This window comes from Theropithecus gelada, chromosome 2 (assembly GCF_003255815.1).
Source record: "Theropithecus gelada isolate Dixy chromosome 2, Tgel_1.0, whole genome shotgun sequence".
Lineage (NCBI taxonomy): Eukaryota > Metazoa > Chordata > Mammalia > Primates > Cercopithecidae > Theropithecus > Theropithecus gelada.
Genome location: NC_037669.1, coordinates 115,587,333 through 115,609,629, shown reverse-complemented (window position 1 = coordinate 115,609,629; position 22,297 = coordinate 115,587,333). Strand labels below are relative to the sequence as shown.

Sequence of the window (22,297 nt, the reverse complement as noted above, 5' to 3'; positions counted from 1 at the left end):
GGAAAAAAAGAGTGAATCACTATAATTATTAGTGTATCACTTACAGTGTGTTAGACTATGTTTTGAGCACATTAAATAATTTATCTCATTTACTCCTTATAATAACTTCAAAAATGTGGTAGTTATTATTTCTGTTTGACAAATGTGAAATTTAAGCACAAATATATTATCTGGCTTAAAGTACATAGCAAAGCTGGGATTTGAACCAGATAGTCTCACTGTGAAGTCCACTCATTTAGAGATTTACAGGGTCAGAGCATTCATGTGATAAATTCTCTCGTTATGACTGCTGAACAAGAAAGAAATACTGCTGTGATCACATTCCTAAGTGGCATAAGTAATATGTAACATTTTAAAAAAAACTTTTGTCTAATCTGTATTTATTATCTAAAATATTTGCCAGACACTGTGTTAGACTAGTTCTGCAGCAACCAGAGATTATATTTTACATATTAAATTTTCATTTTATTTCCATACTTACCTTTATTTTCATATAATTTACATTGTTTAAGCCAGTATTTGTGAAAGAAATAGCATTCAGAATAATCAGTTTATTTTAAACTATCACATTTTGAATATAGATGGATAGTCATTATTATGAATCTAAGTCTGTCACAGTCCAGAAAAATACCGTTCAGTTCAACTTGTATCTGCTTTATTTTTATAATAGAGGGATAAGTGTATGTAAAAGATAAATGTCTTAGTATGCTGAATTTTGAAAATTAGTCTTTGGTTGTAGGCCTGGGTGGAAAGAGATGTCACCTAAGTGAATAAGATCTGTTGAAAATACGGAAAATATATTATACTTTTCATAGAATTGCATTTTATAAAACAGACCATGTGGTGCAATATAACATGTAAGGGTGTTACAGATATTTCCATTCATAGAAATGTCACAAGTTTCTATAACCTCCTCTATACTAAAGTATATCTCTTTTAGATAATTATTCATGCAGATTATAAAATCTACTACATGTACTTTTTAAAAATCACTCACATGGGGTAATCTTGAAGTATCATGACAGTACAAACTAACCAAATCATGTGCATCAGTAATAAAAAATTGAATGCCATTATTATGTGATTATGTCTAAGACATGCTGATTTTGTTGAGTATTTGTCTTTAAATATAAAATTTTCATATTACTAGAGAATGTGAAGCTTTGATAAAAAGAAATGTGATATATTTTTGTCTCAGAAGGTAGAGGTGTTTTTAAGACAGCTACATTCTCGGTGGGAACCATAGAATAATTTATGCTATCTCCAAGCTGAATATGTTACTAAAGTTTTATTTATTTGATAGTTTCTTTTTTGTTGATATATATATATATATATATATATATATATATATATGTTTTAAGGGAAGCTAACAAAACTATCAGGGCAGAGATTTATGTTTATTTTTGCAACATGTCTATATTATTTTTAAGGCAAAATAATTTTATAGAAATAGTTACTAATTTTATAAATGTATATAATACATTTATATATACTACATATACATATATTTGATATATAAAATATATAAGACATATATAATTGATTTTACCAAGTTAGTGATTAAAATGCTTTATCATGCATGTCATTGCATACTCATAGTAATTTTCCTGAAATACTTTGGAGTTTGTTACATCAAGTGACTTCATCTACCTTTATCCCAGATGTGACTCTGCTGGAAGGTAGAATTCAGTGAAAATTTAATGATGTGTAATGAATCTAAAAGTGGTAGTAAGGGTGTCAGACAGATATCCATCATGGTGAGGAGTTAATATCTCTATCTGCATTACATTCTAATTGATGGTTCTGTCTGATGTTTGAAGAGCGTTAAATTGCTGATGTACATGTGATGGAATGCCTATTGTCAGGCTAGAGATGAAAACTCTGCCTCACCATTGCAGTTGGCTTTTAAATGATGTATAGAGAGGTGACTTTGAATGTTTGTATTAGAGGTCAGAATTAGAGATCTCACATTTCTGTAGTAACTCTCATGTGCCAAGTCTTTTCTGAGCATAAACCAAGCTCTATGATTCAACTTGAGAGAGAGAGGGAGAGAGAGAGAGAGAGACTGATTGATTAAAATGGGAGAAAAAAATCTAGAGAACTGCATGGAGAAATATTTGTGTAAGTTAATCTATAATGCATAAACTGAACAGTTAAAGAAGTAAATATGATATCATATCAAGATACCAGCAATTCACTGATGTTTAGGCCAAAGGGGAAAAAATTGACTAGTGGTAGGAAATTGCAGTTTATAAAGCACATTAAAATAAATTGGTTTCTAAAGTGTTTAGAGAGTCTTTATTCTACTTTCTTCAGATTTTTTTCTATCCTCTGGTATTTTATTTTGACATTTTCTTTAAACCCAGTAAGATTCAGTTTCTTCCTCTATAAGTTAATCAGCCATCACCTAACCTATCTGAATAGTTATTATTAACTTCAAACATTACTTCCTTTCTCTGCTTGTCTTGATTTTACCAAAGACAGAATTCAAATGCTACACTTCCTTGAATCATTTTGGAAACAAGGCCAAACAAGAAGGGATGGAGGGAGGGAGGGAAAAAGAAAATCAGTGTAGATCCATGAGAACATTTAGTATATTATGTGGTGATTTTTATATTTTAATCTCTACATGCAGACTAAATGTTAAAAAAAAAAACACTATTGTGTGTGTGTGTGTCTGTGTGAGAATATTATACATCCTCCTCTCCATCTCCACAATGTCTTGCAGAATTATATAATTATTAACTCCCCACCAATCCTTGACAGTTCTATCTCCTCTAAGACTAGAAATGTTCCTTCTAACTCATATAACCTATCCACTACTCAATAGATGCTTTAGGTTCACTATGTGAATGAATCCTGATGACAACACTACAAAGTTTATGTTAATATTATACCCATTTCATATACGAAGACCCTGTGTTGTAGGAAAGTTAAGTTTTTTGTCAGTGTCACCTTCTCCTAGTTTTTTCCTCAGTATCTTTGGCCCTTGTGCACTATGCTCAGTCATAGCATACCACTCTAGGGTTTTCAAGTGGGGCATTCTTATTCTCCCTTTGTGTTTGTAAATTTTCCCCTTTCTGGGTATTCTCCTCTCACACCCTCCTCTCTTGCAAAAGCAACTTAGAGGTCACTTTTTAAAAAATAATTATTTCTTGTATTTTCTGATAGAATCAATCACCCCTGAGTTTCACTGACACTTTGCATATTTTATCTCACTTTTTTGTTTGTTTGCATTGTCTCTGATTTGATGGTTCCCTATTTGTGGAATACGGTCCTATTTATTTCTCTCTTCATTACTTATCTCTGCCTGGCATGCATTAGATAATCATCTTTACTGAGTCAATGCTGGGTAAGAATTATTCCTAGATTTTAGGGTAGCATATGAAAATTCTAGTCAGAATTACAGTTTTTATTTTATAAAATGTAATATTTAGTTATATTTGAACTTTCTTAAAAATTTAGGAAATTTTAATTATATGGGCCTCAGCTAGCCAAGATTGGAGGTATGTATGGCCATAACTCTGTGCATAAGTGCCACTCCCTTCGTGAAATCCTTGTTTTATCTTTTTCATAGGAATATACTTGTCCACCACGATTCCTAAGGCAATTAGCTAACCAATTATCAGTTGAGCTGTGTTCTTTGCCCACCACAGTAGGACACACAGAAAAATCATAAAACATTGTGAGGGACCTAAGATCCAGCTGGGGTGACAAATCTAATACACAGAATATTTAAGTATAAATACTCTTAATCTGCAGCCATAATACACCAGTGGGTTACTGAATACAGGCTTAAGACCACTTGCAGTTAATTCGCCCAGTTTTCCTAATACCACTCAGCAGGATACAACAAGCTGTCATCCAAAGCTGTGCAGGGGAGAACAACCTCCATCTGCCACTCCTGTAGCAAGGTTATGAAACCAAACTCTCCTAGGCTGGCAAAAGGCTTTCCTCTTTGGATTGATGCCATCCCAGACTTTTATTTAAAGTTCACTGAGCCAGGCCAATTCATGTCACTAATTTCTTGGGACATCTCGGTCCTCTCTCATAGTCTTAAAGTTTTGTAATCTTTTTGGTAAGTTATGAATCTGTAACATAACAGATTTTGCTTCTTGTAGAATTCATACTTCATTTAGTTGTTCTGCCTATTCTTATAATGAATTTGTGTTTTTAAGACTAGCTCTGGCAATGTAATCATTCCAGTGCTTTTATTATTTTTTCCCTTTCACTTACCAAATAACAGCTTTATTACTTTTGTCTTCAATTTTTAAAAGTTATTTTGTAACCATGAAGGTTTAATTTTACCTTCTACATTGCATCATCCTTCAATATAATTGCGCATTCATGACTGTTGTTATTCTCCTGAGCTTCAAAGATTAATGGGGTGTGTGTGTGTTTGTGTGTGTGTGTGTGTGTGTGTGTGTAATTTTGTTTTCTCATAGCTTTTCCACTAAATACCTTCTACTTTTGTTTTTCTTTTGTCTTCCTTTCCTATAATGACATCAACAGAAAATTATAAGATTAATTAAATAAAACACGAGTTTCTATAAGGAGAATTTAATTCCCTTTATTATAATCATTAAAATTTTATGGATGCCCAATATGGCTTACTGTTTTGTTTTCACCTTGTTAGTTTTTTAAATTGTGTGTTTATTTTATTAAAATATATTTTTCTTATTTTCACAGGTAAAAAGATGGCCTATCAAAAGGTCAATGCAGATCAAAGAGCTCCAGGACACTCACAGTACTTAGACAATGATGATCTTCAAGCCACTGCCCTTGACTTAGAGTGGGACATGGAGAAGGAACTAGAGGAGTCTGGTTTTGACCAATTCCAGCTAGACAGTGCTGAGAATCAGAACCTAGGGCATTCAGAGACTATAGATCTCGATCTTGATTCCATTCAACCAGCAACTTCACCCAAAGGAAGGTTCCAGAGACTTCAAGAAGAATCTGACTACATTACCCATTATACACGATCTGCACCAAAGAGCAATCGCTGCAACTTTTGTCACCTCTTAAAAATACTTTGCATAGCCACCATTTTATTTATTTTTGGGATTTTGATAGGTTATTATGTACATACAAATTGCCCTTCAGATACTCCATCTTCAGGAACAGTTGATCCTCAGTTATACCAAGAGATTCTCAAGACAATCCAGGCAGAAGATATTAAGAAGTCTTTCAGGTAGGTAAGAAGAAACAGATGTTGTTTGAATGCATTTCTTGGGAAAAATGTCTCACAGGGGTATTGAACTAATGATTTTGCCGTGGTTCAAGTCAGTTTTGCAAGCTGAGAAACATAACTTACCACCACAACAAGAATAGAAACTTCAAAGGGGGGGCACAGATTTTCAGATTTATGGTACTGCAATATAAATTTGTGATGCAGTTTTATTAATTACTAGTAAGAATCATAACTACTATGGAGACTAAAAGTCTCCAGCCACTGTATTTTCTCCCTCTTGGGGAGCCTCATTAGACCAAATTGGGATGCAAAGATTGCCAGATATACAGGTAATAAAAACTAGGATGTTAGCCATATGATTAAAGACTTTAATGACATCAGAGTAAAATAAACCTGCTTTATGGGCTGAAGTAACTGTCTTCAAAAGCTTCAGTGATGTCATATAACTAGTGGATAACTTGGAAAAGCTGTTTGTTATTTTATTAGCATACATGTTGAGTTGTAAAAGGTTTTCTAGTTTACATATTTAGTGAAGTGAAGAACTGGATATGCAAGATGAGGTATTACCTTCCACATATATCTTCTATATTTGCAGAAAAAGAATAGTCCTAGGTGAATCATGTATGTTGTTTGTAGGTAAATAGAGTAGTGAGGTACTACTTCTCCAGGATATTCTTTCTGGGTTATGCTGATTTGTTACAGCTAAGATGTTGGCAGGTGTGCATTTCCAGGAATTTTCTCAGGGAAGCATGTCCACTGAAGATGTGTCACTTAATTCATGTGCTGAAATACCAGGTGTATTGGTGTTGGTGGATTCTAATCCTCTTCCTGAAGATTAGGCCTCAGTGACTGACAGGGATGTGTTCCCTATATCCTTCTGTGTCTGCTATTCCCTTTTGTATAAGCATCCCTGGACATTTAATATGTGGATAATAACACTTTTCATGAGACTTCCCGATGTAAAATTGTTTACATTGAGCTGAAAGATACGCTGTTATCTTATAATGAATGATTGTATTTATCAGGACCCAATGAAGACATCGGAAAATTTCCTGAATATTTAAAATAAAAGGCATTTAAAGTAGAGAAATGCTTCCATCAGTGATCAGGAACTTATGAGCCAATCAGGGGATACTCAGGTAGCCCAGAGATTCACAAAATGGAGCCATTACTAAACCTAGACTAGAGGGAGAAAGCAATGGGACTGGAATGTCTGTGCATACAAGTGCAGATGAGGGACATAACCTCAGCTGGAGACACCACTGAAGATAGAGAGAGGGAAATACCCCAGCTTCTCTTTTCTTCCTGCCACTAAGTGTCCTAGCTATTGTCCTATTGGCTGAAACCAGCAAGAGACTGCTGACTTACAACTTGAGAAAACTCATTTTGAAGGGATCCACTGCCTGCAATATAGGATGGAGGAGAAAAAGGGAAAGTTGCAGATAAATCTAACTGGCTCAGGATGTTATTAGAAAACAAACCAAGAAAATAGAAGGACTCTATAAAACTGTTTTTACTTTAACTTCGTTATGGACATCTGTTCTATTACAAAATGTCTTCTGGAAAAAGATCCATAGCGTTAATTTCTTTTTAACGTTAAGGACAATTATGTGTATGTTTTTTGTTTGTTTGTTTTTCCTGAGCAGCTGGTTAGTTTTTAATTTATTGATGCAATGAATATCATAACCTAGTCTGCTTCCTTCTTTACTTTGAGTCTTAGTAAATTTAGAGTCAAATTTGTATTTGTAGGTTTATAAGGAACTTTATGACATGCATTTTGTTTACAAACTAAGCTACGCATTTATTTTCCCTCTTTATATAATTTTGGCTTTCCTTGTCTTGTTTTAATTCATTTTTCAGCACTGTAGTCATCTTTAAAAGCTGACTTATGTCCTCTTTGCAAATAGGCAACTGATTATAAAATTTAAAATATTTAATAATTACATTAAAATATTCATTATTTCTCTCAGAACGGAAACTGCAAGATGGTAAGGATTATATTCCAGTCTTAGACTACAAAATCAACAAAATAACATACGTGTCAAAGCTAGCTATGAAAGCATAACCACTAGCAATTACACTCCCAGGTAGTACTCTGTGATTAGACACAGATTCACAATTATGGGCCCATCAAGTAGCCATATTTTTTTTCTTTATTGAGATAACATACTTTCTTCTTCAAAACAATTGTATTTTTGTACAAATATCTTTACAAACATAACAGCTCCTCATCCAAAAATAACTTCTCCCTCAGTAGTCGTCCTAACCACATGTCGTTATGAATCTCTGTTTACTAAGCAATCTTAGCCTTAATTCTGTGCCTCCTAGTAGTAGTAGATTCCTGCTATTACTTTTCATGAATTTATTACCAATTTTGTGCTCTTACTGGTCCACTATTTTGTTCAATTGCTGTATCTCTTTTCTATTGGTTCTCTTTTCCTGGACATGCTCTAAACCTGTGTCAGTTCTTATCAAACAGCCTAAAAGTTGTGCAATACAAAATATGTTCTTTTTATAATAGACTGCAGACTCAATGAGAGAATGGACTACACTTGTTTGTGCACCATTAAAATGCCATCATCTAATAGACATTGAGAAATTATTTTTTGAAGAATGAAATGAATGCATGAATAAATGAGAAACAGATCTGTTTAATTTATCAATTATATTACATATTTTTAAAATTATTTTATCATTTAGATTTTTCATTATATTATAAAATATATACAAAATATTATGAACATAGTATTTATTTATATTATATAATATAATTATTTTCAGTTATATAATTATATTATGATTACTCAGAGGATAGCCTATGTTCTAATTTTAAAGAAGTGGCAATTTATATCAAAACCACATACTGTAAAAATATTGAAGTATCACTACTGATGCTTCAGTTCCAGCTGAGGCATAAAGACAGTTGATGCTACATTTCTAAGACTAGCATGTAGCATGTAGAGCTTTGAAAAAATGATAGTATGGGCCCAGAGATGATTATCCATTTTTGGCTTATGAGAGGTTGGAGAAGCAAAGGCTAGGTAGAATGGAGAAAGTGAAGCATTTTTGAAAAAGCTGCTGATGTGCTTTAAGTCTCTGTCTCTTCTCAAGAAAGGAGTCTCAAATCCAGTGGAAAAAGTTTAACAGAACTATTTGGAAGATGTAGAGGTGGCAAAACTACTTAGAATAACTTGATGTCTTTCTTATTCAGAGAATTCAGCCTCTTACTTCCCATATCTAAGTGGTAAGAGATTCACTGGCTAGTTGCTGATAAAAGTGCAAAAGAAGGCCAGGCATGGTGGGTCAAGCCTATAATCCCAGCACTTTGGGAGGCCAAGGAGGGTGGATTGCCTGAGGTCAGGAGTTCGAGACCAGCCTGGCCAAGATAGGAAAACTCCGTCTCTACTAAAAATACAAAAACAAAAAAAAGAAAAATTAGCTGGGCATAGTGGCGGGCGCCTATAATCCCAGCTACTTGGGAGGCTGAGGCAGGGAGAATCACTTGAACCTGGGAGGAGGAGGTTTCAGTGAGCTAAGATTGCACCATTGCCCTCCAGCCTAGGCAACAGAGTGAGACTCCGTCCCAAAATAAAATAAAGTAAAATAAAATAAAATAAAATAAAAATTGCAGAAGAATTATTTCTGTCTGGGCTGAGAGGGAGATAGCAGGAGGCTTGGAGAGGGAAGAAGCTTGAGGGGTGTTCAGATCCCTGGGGACTGTAAGCCAGGAGCTGCAGGAGGGTACATTATTACTCATGTCAAAGGAAAATGAGAAGTCTCCAGTTGTAGAATAAAGAGTCTCCAAAAAACACACAAAGCGTAAACCAGAAAAGTTTCAGCTGAGAACTCTTCCTGAGTAAACACGTTCTCTGAGTCTCACTGAAGTGTTGATCACCAAAGTGATTTAATTCTTTTGCAATTTATACTAGTTTTTGTTTTTATTTTTGCATCTTTTCCCAATGCTAATTGCTATATTCTCCAATACATTATTCTTTTATTCCTATTCTCCAGGATGAAATGTCATTGTTATCCTTTTGTGGACCAGAGATATTTGTGACTCTGTGTCAAGTGCTTGTCCCTAATCTAATCAGCTTAAGTCAGTTGAGATGCTGGTTATCTTGTATAAACCATGTTTACCTATGACTGTTGAGAAAGCTCTTTAACTTAGAAGAAGCTTGAATGTCACAGGTGCAATAGTTCATTTCCATTATATAATAAAGCCACCAAGCCCTTAATAATGTATTTTTTATTTAAAGAAATGACATACACACACACATATATATAATTGTTGTTTTGCCATTGAAAGTAATGGCAAAAGCAGCAATTACTTTTGCACCAACCTAATAAATTCTGAAGATCATAAGCATATTTCTGAGCAGAGTAAGTATGTTGAAAACTTCAAAACATAGTTTGAAAATATAATATTGTAATATAAGATATTTGAATAGATAAATTAATGAAGTTTAGTTTATTTTTGAATGCAGGAATATGTTTGCCTTTGACAGCTGTAGATGCTGTGAAATGTTGAGACAAAACGGAGAAAAATGTGTTGTATTCTAATTATAGCTAATATAGTTTCTTTTTCTTAATGGAAAGGGCATTATGGTTCTTTCTAATTATAAGTGCAACATGTACAGAAAATTATAAAGAAAAAAGTAAACACCATCCATAATCCTACCTCTTTTAAAAAATGATTGTTATTTCCTTCTATCATTCCCTATGAATCAGCAAAATTGTATTAGGCCATGTATTCCTTTGACACCTGCTTTAGAATTTTTTTAATTAAAATATTAGAATCACTTTTCAAGCCAATAAATATGGATTTAAATCACTACATAAAATACTGCCTGGTATTCCATTATATGGATGCCATGTAATTTAACCTATTTCTTATAAAGGGACCTTTCGGTTTCCTCTGCAAACATTCTTGTACACAAATCCAAGTGTGCCTATTTAATTATTCCCTTCCGATAAATTCCTGGAAACAAATCACAGCTTCATGGAGTTCACATTTGTGTAGTTATTTGCTTTGTGTCACCAAATTGTCTTCCAGAGCCACTAGCCGTCCAGGTTCTTATTTTTTATTTGCTTTTGATAGGCCAAAAATAATGTTGATAAAGGTTTTCTATGTGAATTGACCTTGTGCATTTCATTTTTCATATATGAGTTACTTTTTAAAGGAGTTTCACCATGGCTTTTATTGGTTCTTTCCCATGGTGTTTATAGGTTCAGAAACTAAAATGTCATAATAGTAAAATAGTCAGTCACAGTATGTATGGTACCCCATCTCTTTGCATTTCTTTTGCTAAACACATTTTGCTTTCTAACTTCACAAATAAGATGAATAAATAATAAAATACAATCTCTAGAGATGTATCTATTTTTAAATGTTCACATTATTTGGACAGGGCAATGTTTTTCATCATTGATACAAGTAAGCAAGCATGAATTAATTTATACTGTGAAATGATCTTTATAAGCAAAATAAAACACCATATTTTCTTAGCTGAGGGTTAACTCTTAAAAACGTTTGAAAATGTTATAAATTGGCTGGGCACGGTGGCTCATGCCTGTAATCCCAGCACTTTGGGAGGCTGAGGCAGGCAGAGTATGAGGTCAAGAGATTGAGACTATCCTGGCCAACATGGTAAAACCCTGTCTCTGCTAAAAAATACAAAAATTAGCCGGGCGTGGTGGCACGGGCCTGCAGTCCCATCTACTTGGGAAGCTGAGGCAGGAGAATTGCTTGAACCTAGGAGGCAGAGGTTGCAGTGAGCCGAGATTGCGCCACTGCACTCCAGCCTAGTGAAAGAGCGAGACTCTATATCAAAAAAAAAAAAAAAAGAAAGAGAGAGAGAGAGAGAGAAAGAAAGAGAGAGAGAGAGAAGGAAAAGAAAAGAAAGAAAGAAAAAGAAAGAAAGAGAAAGAAAGAAAGAGAGAGAGAGAGAAAGAAAGAAAGAAAAAGAAAAGAAAGAAAGAAAGAAAGAAAGAAAGAAAGAAAGAAAGAAAGAAAGAAAGAAAGAAAGAAAGAAAGAAAGAAAGAAAATGTTATAAATTATCTTCAACAATACCATAATGAATAGCATCTTGTCTGGAAACCTAGGTAAAATGCTGCTTCAGATATAGGCATATTTTAGTCATTACTTAATATAATAAATTGAAGTGGATTCCTAAGCCTCGTTTGTTTTCTGTTCTTCTAAATGTACTTTTACAGATAATCTTCTACTCCCTTTTCTCTTTCTTCTTTCTCCTCTTCCTCCTCCATTATTCCCTTTCAGCAACTAATTAGTATATTTAGTTATCTTATGTGTAATATGGGTGGTGCATTTTGTAGTACTAATTGAACTTTACCATTGACACTATTTGGTTAGGTTACCTGGCTTTAATGGCATTGAACCAAAGGAATGACAGATTCACTGCATATACACTGCCACTTCCTGTATCATGCTCCGTGTCCATGAATCACAGCACTCTTTATCACTGCACTCAGACTTTGCCTCAGAATTCTTCTCCATCCAACATTCTTGAAAGCCCTTATTATTTGATCAGAAGTACACAAGAGGGTGTTTTCCATTCTTATCCTATGATCTAGCTATGCTGGATCAAAAGATATAAATAAGTTCATTTAACTTACAAGGATGACTTTTTCTCTTCTGAAAAGATAAATTCCATAATTTTACCAGGTCAACTATCTACAGCCAAGAAACACAACTTATGACCACTCCAGTGCCGAAGAGTTCAAAATCTTAGAACCCTGCATTTTAACATTCAATATATATTTTATGGTCTTTCCAGACAAAGTTGATCTCTTGAAAGGAGAAAATCTCTGTCCAAGCTATCTAGAAACAAAATACATATAATTTACTTTTTCACCCATATCTTTCTCACCAGCACTAATTTATCATCCTGTGACATAAGAAAATAAACATCTGGGCTGTTTTCCTGTCCCCTTGTTTTAACCCAGGCATTAGGTTTGTTTACTTGTTACAATATTGGTGTCTTTCCTGTGCAAACAGTTTTCTCATTTTTTTATCTCTCCCTTTCCACACCTGCCACCCATGTTAACTTCCTTCCATTCGAGAACCACTGTACTTCATTTACCAAAGAATGTATAATTAAGCAAGTTTCCTGTTCAAGAAAGCTGACCAGTTATACATTACCTCCGGTCTTAAATGAGGGAGGCAAAGTAGTCCTTACCTAAAGATAAACTGGCTGTGGAATCCATGAAGACCCACAGAGTGTTCTTACGGTTTTCAGGGCACTAGAAAGGCTAATATAAAATAGTGGTCTGTCTCTCCTCTGTCCCCACAGGAATATATTTTTCACTGACATGCTTTTGTACAAACACAAGATTTTACTGTTGTTTGATGATGGTGATGTCATCAGCAACTGTTCTCTTCTACTCTCCAGCCTTACTTTCCAATCATTTCTTTGGCCCCTCTTCACATTATTATTGTTATTATTATTATCGTTATTTTGTACTTTGTCTTCTCTATTCTTCGTGTTTTTTTGTCTCTCTCTAATTTCAGTATTAAAATGAATGAGAGTAGGAAGATTGGGAGAAATGAAGAAAGCAATAAAGCAACTGCTATTTTAATTGGAGAAAAACATGTAAATGTATGCACATAATTCAGTGTATGCAAACAATAACAGAGTGAATTTAACAGTAATAGAGTGATGGCTCCTAAAGGAAGTAATTAACTATCCTATTATTGATCTCTCCAGATAACAAATGTACATTGTCTTAAGTTTAATCAGAAAAGGAATACGTAGGATAAGACTGATTTAATTATCCATAGAGTTTCATTGCTCTGAACCTTAAATAAGGCAACTTCTTAATTCAGAGTTTCTCAGTGTTATGCAGAATGGCATTAATTGTCTTAACTGGATTCAACTCACAGATACAAGCTTATGACCCTCACAATCCTTAGGTATTTGGCTAGAGCAGCACCCACCAATGGGAAGAATAAAGATTGTTGACAGTAGGGCCTTTGACTGCATAAGCTTCTCCATCTTAACCTATTAAAATACTGTAAAATACTGTTTGAGATCTGGCTCAAGTGCCCACTCCTTCATGGAAATTTCACTGATATCCCATCAGCTGAATTTTCTATTTCCCTTTGCAGCCCACAGTACTTCATTTCCTTTCATTTTGTTGGCATGAATCACTTTGTTTCATGGTGGAGAAAGAACTATGGGTCTGGCAGAGTTTAAATAGCATGTAGGCACTCAGTAAATCTTTACTGCATGAGAAAATGAACCAGAATGCAGATCTTCTTGATAAACCTTCATTTCCATGTGGATTATCACTTTTTTAAAAAATGAAAATAATGTATACTTCTGGTTATTTATACCTGTTATTGAAATTTTAATCATACATATATATGATTCACATATATAAAAATGGCTGTGTGTGTGTTTATATATATATATGGGATATGTGTGTGTATATATATATTTATTTATTCATATATACACACACACACACATCCTAATGCATGCTTTAGAAATTAAGCAAGATATTTGAGAATACACACACACACACACACACACATCCCTTTGATTTTTAAACAAATTTTATGTATGTACTCATAGCATGTACTAAAAAAATTGATTTTGAAGAGAGAGGATTTTTTTTTTCTTACATAAACATGAGCTGGGTGTCTACTATATTCCAAGCACTTGGCTAGTCACTCTATAGTTTTTAATGACATTCTGTTTAATCTTGAGAGCATTCTTTTTCTATAAAGAAGAAATGAAAATAAAGATTTCACAAAAGATATTTCCCTGATCACAGGTTTTCAGGAGGTACAAAGTGGATCCCCTCACAGGTCTTTTTATATTCTGCTAATTTCAACTTCAGGAAGAGGTTGTCTCAGTCTGGGCCATTTCTGCCTAAAGGTTTGCTTTTTTACTCTCAATGGTCAGGTTCAAGGATTCTGTCTCTCTCTCCTCCTCAGCCCCCATGCACTCACACATGCACAAAATTATTTTATCCATTTGGTTACAGACTGAGATTAGGTTAGTTACTTTCCTGGTAAGCAATTGTCCTTTTCTTAATCTTTTTTATTGAGTCTATCTGATGTAAAGCATCAGGACCAAGTTAGAGTGTTAAGGACCAAAATGTTGGAACCGTTAATGTTTCTAATTTATGTTGTATTATTAATTAGCAGGATCTATTTTACATAATTGCAGGGATTATCTTGTACTGTCAATGAACTATTTCCATCAGATATATCAGGATCATCTGTGATACTGGCTGCCTGTTCTGAAAATTGATCAGCCTTAGGGCTAGTCACATTTTTCTTGTATCTTTTTCCTGCATTGACTATAATATGCTTTTCCATCCATCCACTTCTTGATCTTATTGGTTTCAAAAAGGAACAAGATCAGTCAGTTGTAGTACAGGGGAATAACAAACCTTTTCCTTTGAGGATCAGATATGTCAATTTCCTCTGGATTCATTTGATTTCCCCACACTCACGCTATAGAAAAGTTGGTAATGATCACATTTAGTAGAGTGCGGTGTAAGTGAAACATGGAAAGGTTGCGAACTGTTTGCATGCTTCTCTCTTTCACGTTCCTGTTTAATGTCAATGAAATCAAGATTCAAGTGGTCCTTTGAGATTTGCAATTTGAAAATCCTAATCCATGCTTTAGAAATTAAGCAAGATATTTGAGAATTTCAGCTGAAACCATTAATTCCATAATCTCATAGGAGTAATTTACAGGGGAGCGTTTAAATTAAAATATATTTTAAAATAGATTATTTATGCCAAATGTATTGAATCAATTCAATACTTTATTGCAGTCACTTAATTTTTTTTTCCAGTGGATATTTCTAGCTAATGAGAGAGAAAGTAAAGTTGCTGAGTAATTCAGATACCAAAAACAGATGATGAACAACCCCACTCTACTGTCCCCTTCCTGGGAAACCATCACTGAATGGATAGGTAATTTTATTTTTGCAAATTGTAGATGCTTATATAACCAGTGTAATGTTTAATTTTATGTAGCAACTAGGCTAATACATGGTACCCAGATGTTTGGTCAAATATTATTTTAGATGTTTCTGTGAAGGCATTTTTAAGATGAAATTAAGATATAAATTAGTAGGCTCTGAATAAAGCTGATTATCATCCATAGTGTGGGTAAGGCTCATCTAACCCATTGCAAGCTTTAACAGGTAAAGACTGACCTTCCCAGAAAAGAGGTAATTCAACCAGCAGACTGCCTTTTGACTGAAACTGTGTTCTTGCCTGGGTCTTTAGCCTGCTACCTATCCTGCAAATTTTTGACTTGCCAAGCATTCACAATTGTGTGAGTCAACTCTTTAAAATAAACCAATCTGGCTCTCTCCATACACAAGCATACACACACACACACACACACACACACACACACCCCTACATCCTATATGTTCTGTTTCTCAGGAGAACCCTGTTTTATACATACAGATTTAGATAACTGAAATAAACCAATGTCATATGGTTGCAGTTTTAAAATTCTAGAATGATTTAGTCAGTCCTTAGCATTTAACTAATAATATGAAAAATTGATATTGAAATTTTTAGAAATTACCAATGTTCATTATTATCTTTATTTCATTAAAACATTTCATATTATTTTTAATGTGGTAATATTAAGTCTATGAAAGCACAGAATTTGAAATTATATTCTATGTATCTAACAAATACTTCAAATATATTACTAAAAATGCTTAATCATTTTCTTCAGCTTATTCGGTTTGTGGCATCAAGATGTAGTCAACTCCCTAAGCAAAAATTCACTTTCCAAATTTCACAAAATGTCATTCTTATCTATAAAAAAAATGGTATTGAAGTTCTCTTTCCTTTCATTATAACTGGAGAAAATATATTAAATTTTATATGCCTGATTTGGGAAATCAGTTTCTGTCTTCAATAACTGATTGTGTGTTATATCTGGGTCTTTTACAAATGAAGTGCACTTCTATTGCTTAAAAATTGCTTTCCTGTGCAACATGATGTAGTAATGAATTAAATCCAAATGAGCCTTATATTCACAATGTCATAATATGTAACTCATCCCCTGTGGAACTTTTTTATTATCTAATACAAGGCAAGCTAATGTCTTCCTCTCATGGCTCACTTCTCAGAAGGGTATGCAGCTTTCAGTATTAGAAATAAAGAAAGAAAACTATGATTTGAAATCAAATTATCTTTTTATAAACTCTCTAAATCACAGAGAGCACCTTAACATGTCCTGAAATATGCAAATCTAATTCTGATAGAACAAGAAACAAAAGAAGCAGTTCCAATTCTATGGAGTACATTTGTATCTGTAAGAATAAAATGCAGCTGAACATTTTTCTTTGAACAGAAATGTGTGCAGGTGATTTTACCTTCAATAAAAATAAGACAAGTGTGGGCGTTTTCTCTCTATTTCTTCGCTTGGTTTCATTACATTAACTCTATTCTGTAGGGAACAACTTGTAAGATCAGCTTGTACCAATATTGTAGTTCAAGCTGCTACATAGATTTAAAATCTCTAATTTATTAGCCTGATAATTTTTGTAATTTGATGAAACACATCAGATGTTTCCTTGTTGTAACTTCCTTAGGCTTATCTGGAAGGTATATTTTAATTTAACTGGATATTTCAAAATGTGTGTTGCTATTTCATATGGGTAAAGAGCAAAGATAGACAAATATTTATTTTAGTCCATTGGGACAGCCAAGAAATATTGTGTCAGGCTTTTATAAGCTGTTATTTCCTGTGATTCCTGAAGGTTTTTCTATTGGGGTGGCCTGGGCAGATTTTTTTTTTCCTCATCCTGTTCGTGTTCACGGTAGCTAGATCTGAGTCAATTGCTGCTGGGTATAACATGTGATCCAGATCTAAGCCTTCCCTCCACTTTCTTATTTTAAGTAGAGAACAAATTCCTATTAGATCTGTTTTTGATGGTTTAATTTTTAAATTATATTTCAATCAAATAATTAAAATCACATACAACCATAAGCAAATTATCTGTCTATGTAGAACAGTGCAAGGGAGTTAGAAGCAAGGTCAAAGCTATAAACTGTTATGGGGGAAAGTAGACACCTCAGCTTTCTAATTTAATGATTTATGCTGTTCTTAATCAAATTTACATTCCAGTTTAAAAATAACACCTAATATCCTATCATCACAAGACACATTAAAGGCCCCATTTAATGCCAATATATTTATTAATGTTAACAAATATTTACTGAGGGCCTACTGAGTGATGGGTACTGAGCTAGGTACTACAGACAAAGCACTGAATAAAATACACGAGATACCTGCATTTATGGCATTTATGTTCCCATTGGTCAAACCTAGACAATAGGAACACACTTGTTTATATAAACAAAACACAATGACACAAAATTACTCATTGTTATAGGAATAAAGGAAGGAAAGAAAGGAGGGAGGGAAAGAAAGAGGGAAGAAATATAGTTTGCAAAGGTACCTAGGTGATTATTTGGGATGAAGTGGTCAGTTCAACTTCAAATGAACACCGTGCTCTATGATGGTGGATCAGCCCCTCTTCGCCTCTTCAGAGATTCTAGGATTACCTGGCAACTCAGTGGCTGGCAGAGCCTGCCCCACCTCTTAACTTCGCTGAATGCCGTAGAGCTGTTTCTTTACTAATTTATTTGGTTTTGGCCATCACATTTACAAACAATAACAAAACAAACAAAACAAACCCACTTGTAAAGAGCAAGTTCAACAGAAAGTGCAGAGGAGGCTACGTTCTCCCCTCTTGCTGAATTTCTATTCATTTGTAACATTCCACGCGGAATTTTACTCTTCCAAACAAGCGTCGCTGCTCCATTCCTACCTCTCTCTTTAAAAATATTAAAAGTACAGTAATTGGTTTAAAGTTCTACTTTTCTTCTCAAAATAGCCTCACTTCTACGGATTGCCTCATCACTTTCAGTTATTGTGTTTTGGGGGGTTTTCCCCATAAATTTCACATTACATGCAGAACTCATATGGTATGAGTAATAAGAGAAATATATTTCTGATTCTTCAGTCCTATTCTAAAAGAACCAAGTTAAGGATGATACATTAATCCTGGATTCTTGACTTCTTCATTTCATTTTAATCAGTTGCAATCATTTAAATTAGTTGAAATTTGCTAATTATATACAATTATGATATGATGACCAGTGGTGTATGTTAACTTTTTAAAAATGCAGGCCATATTAGTGAGGAAAAGTCATTTAGAGACATGGAAATTAAACAAAGATGTTAACATCAATTTTCCTAATATCAATTTATACTGCAATTTCAGCTCTTCATATGTATAGGGACAGGGTTTGGGGAAGGCATTCTGCTGTAGCCTTTTCAGTTGCCCTTTTGACAACTTATGGCCAAAGTAGGAAGAAGTTGGGGCCAGAGGATTTAACAACATTCAGTATGTTCTCAGAATTGAAAGAGTGGTACTTCTGTGGTAATCATCAAAGCAGAAAAGATAGTGATTGCTGATAGCAATTTTCATTTCAGAAATAAAATTATTTTTCTATTTGGGAATCAGAGCAAACTAAATAACCAACAGTACTGATATTACTACAATAACCTATAACCAGAAAGAGAAATTTGGGGATTGTGGAAAATGTTGCTTAGAAAATAATTTGCTGATTGGTTCGAGAAAAAAGATGTGAAAATAACACAGGATGACCAAAAACGTTTAGTAAATCCAGGTAACAATTTGGGGTCAAAGAAACAAGATAATGACAAGAGAAACAAAATGAATTAAAGTTTTTACTTTTTCTACTTGATAGTTCCAGAGGGTTCCTGGAATAAGTGCACCTGGGTTAGAAAGTAATCTAGGACCACAATATTACTCTAGTGTCTAGTTTAGAAAATTCTTAGAAGAAGGGAAGAAAAAAAGCTACACTGTAAGCTAATGGAAGAAAGAGTCAACAACAGTGCAGTTGAGAAATTACCATTCAGCTATTCAAATCTGAGAGACCACCTCTCATATCCTGTGTGGGGCTATGTCCAGGTGCGGGGAAGAAGGTGATTCTTTGCTCTAGGGAATATTTATCCAACCTAAGTCTGGATCTGGAAAATGAATAATAATGTGGATTGGAATCCAAAAAAAGGCTACAAAACTTAGCAGAAAATCAAACACACTTCTAGATCTCCCTTGACCTTGGAAAGTTGACCAGGACTTTCCAGAATTTGTACGGAAGCTGTACACTCAGTGTTTAATAGAATTAAACACAGAATTTTTTTGTGCATTAACATAACTGTGTCATAGGAGTATTTATGTTTTGTGTTTCTGAAATTCTCCAGAGTTCCGGGAAACAGGAACATGCATCTAGAACTATTGTTGAAATATCAACTCAGGAGCTACAATGGTAACCTAGATATCAACTTATGATCTTTTTCATATAGCTACTAACAGAATTTTTAGGAAAATAAAATAAATAAAATTTAAAAACTGGTTTTCATTTGCTCCTGAGTTAGTTGTACCCTAAAGCAATGGCTCAGACTTCAGCGATGGTCTACGCATTAGCACAGATCACTTCCTAGGATGTTTAGACGTAGTTTTCTCTTGATCCAATGCTGCTGCCTTCTCTAGTCAGTCAGTCAGGAAAGGGAAAATTAGGGTCATTCTACATATATTCATATGCCCTGTAGTGCCAGTACTATATTTCGGTATGGGCATTTCATGTTCTTGTAAAGATTTTAAATCAGGGGAATTTATATCACAGCAATACAACCAATTTAGAAATAGACTTGAAATTGGTCTGCCTGGGATCAAATTGCAACTCCATTACATCCAACTAATGTAGTGGATGATCTTGAACACTATTCTTAAATTTACAGTGACACAGTTTCCTCGTTTTTAATGTGCAGCTAATAATGGTCCCACCTTCAGATAAATGCATACATATATAAATAAGATTTAGATGAGAACCTGACACATAGTAAACAATATTACCTGCTATTTATTATTACATTATTTTTGTTAATAAAAGATCTTCAGCCATTCTCCATCGGTAATTCGTCATTGAACACCATCCTTAGTAGGTGGGCTTCTTGGAATGTTGCCCAGCCCATGTCTCTTCTTGGTCTTTCCCGCCTCCCCTCAACTTTACATTCTTTTCCCTAAATTCTTGTTAATATATTTTTTCCTGTCCTTCGAAGTCATACTATTAGGGTCTTATGTTCCATATTCCAAGTATTTTCCTGAATAAAGTTCTCTCTCTAAAAGTTTTGATGACAAATAAGATAATATTTTTTAACCAAGTACATAATTGTATTTGTAAAGTAAATTTTTATTCCGCTTTATAAGTAAGACCAAATACTTTAGGTCCTAACACATATTTAGGGGCAATTCAGCCAGCCTACTGAGTTATACTCCTCTGTCATGACATTAGCTAGATAATTCCTATCTGGCATTAGGCAGATAAGAAGCAGAGGCCCATTCTTCTCGATTCATACTTTAAAGGCACATCAACATCCAGATGTTACATAGAGATGGCAATTTCCAATTACAGAATTATTAATAATTTAGTTTAATTAAAACATATTGAATGTCTACTCTGTACTTGGCATTCTATTAAATGTAAAATTTAGTTAATACAAAGATGGATAAATCCTTTAGGAACATACACTCTTAGGAGAGTTACATAAATTTCTAAATAACTGTAGTATAGGCATAATGACATCAGTGCAAAGATTGTAGGAGAGAAGGATAGAAATTCTGGTGGGGTAGAGTCTGTAGGTGCTTTCCAGAAGAGATGGGCTTTGAAGGCTATAAAGGGTTTGGACAAATGAATATATAGATATGAGACATGACTTCCAGAAAGTCTGAACAAAGACATGGAGGTAAGAAAGCACAGAAAAGTAAATGAGGGTTGTTGTGACTGTGCGTTTTTTGACGAGATTAGTTTGTAAAATATCAGCTTTCAGAAGCAGATTAGGATAATTTCATGGAAAGTTTTGGAGAAAAGTTGACGGTTAGAATTTGATTGTGAATACAATGAGAAATCAGCAAAAGATTCTGAGTAGGAAAATTATAAGATCAGACAGGGTAACTCTCAAATGATGTATTAGAGACTGAAAACAAGAAGGACATTGCAGAGCTGGTTACAGGTGTCCCTTTCATAGTAGCCACTTCATAAATATTCATCAAATGTATAGTCAGTGAGGTATGTGCTGGTAGAGTATCCGTGCAGAGGTATAGACAGAAAGACGCCAAAATGAGAGGCACAGTACACAAAATTGCTTTTAGATTTTAATGAAAATCTCCCGCCCAATTTTGATTAAAGCTAAAATCCTTGGGTTTTAGAATAACAGCATCTATTTCATTTTTTCTTGCTAAGATTCTATCAACGTCTTTGAAAGGTCCCTTATTTTGCCGAGCTACCCAGCTAACAAGTTAGTTGGCTGTAGTTTCTTGGTTAGGTACAGAAGACATGAGATCCGTGGGTCAAAGACGAGAGAGAGTTTATCACAGAAGAGCAAGCAGCATAAGAATCATGTTTGCAATACTGTTTTGATCCCCATTTCCCACAAGTGATGAAAAGAGGCTAGTTGGGCCCTGAACATGCAGTGGTTGTTTAAATGGAGAGGAAATTTGTGCTTAAGGATCCTGCTGGACAATCAGCATACCTGCCTATTGCTCTTGAGGGAGATACTATATTCATCTTTTCAAAATTGTAAACAAACCCAGCCTTTTCTCTGGAGAAAGCACTATCTCTGTTTTTCGAGACTGTTTGTTACATACACATTCTTAGAAAGATAGTTTGTGCCTCTGCTCACAGGACGTGTAAAAAAGTGAAAGAGAGTCTCACATAGAATCAAGTGTTATTTTGTCTCAAATTTGTCAGGTCTTAGGAATTTACTTTAATGTATTTAATACCTGCTTCATGCAAGTACTGTTTGTTAGGAAGTAGGAGTGGAAGTCTCAGACGAATATAGTACAGTCTCTGGTTTCCAAGAGCTGAAAGCCTTAGTGAAGGATAGAGAGGAAAATATACCCCCATAGAGGAAGCTGACAGTCATAATTGTACTAATGCAGATATAGACAAAATGCCCTCTGGAGAAAGAGAATTCTCATTGGAGGACTATTAAATCACATGG

The 22,297-nt window shown here is 34.3% G+C and overlaps 1 protein-coding gene across 1 annotated transcript in view; it reads left to right on the top strand.

Annotated features, from left to right (window-relative positions):
- NAALADL2 (N-acetylated alpha-linked acidic dipeptidase like 2) overlaps nt 1-22,297 on the top strand; it is a 971,471-nt gene that overhangs the window by 243,827 nt on the left and 705,347 nt on the right. Inside the window, exon 2 of the mRNA XM_025377768.1 lies at nt 4,690-5,191. Within this exon, the coding sequence (XP_025233553.1) occupies nt 4,690-5,191 (502 nt within the window). The remainder of the gene's footprint in view (nt 1-4,689; nt 5,192-22,297) is intronic.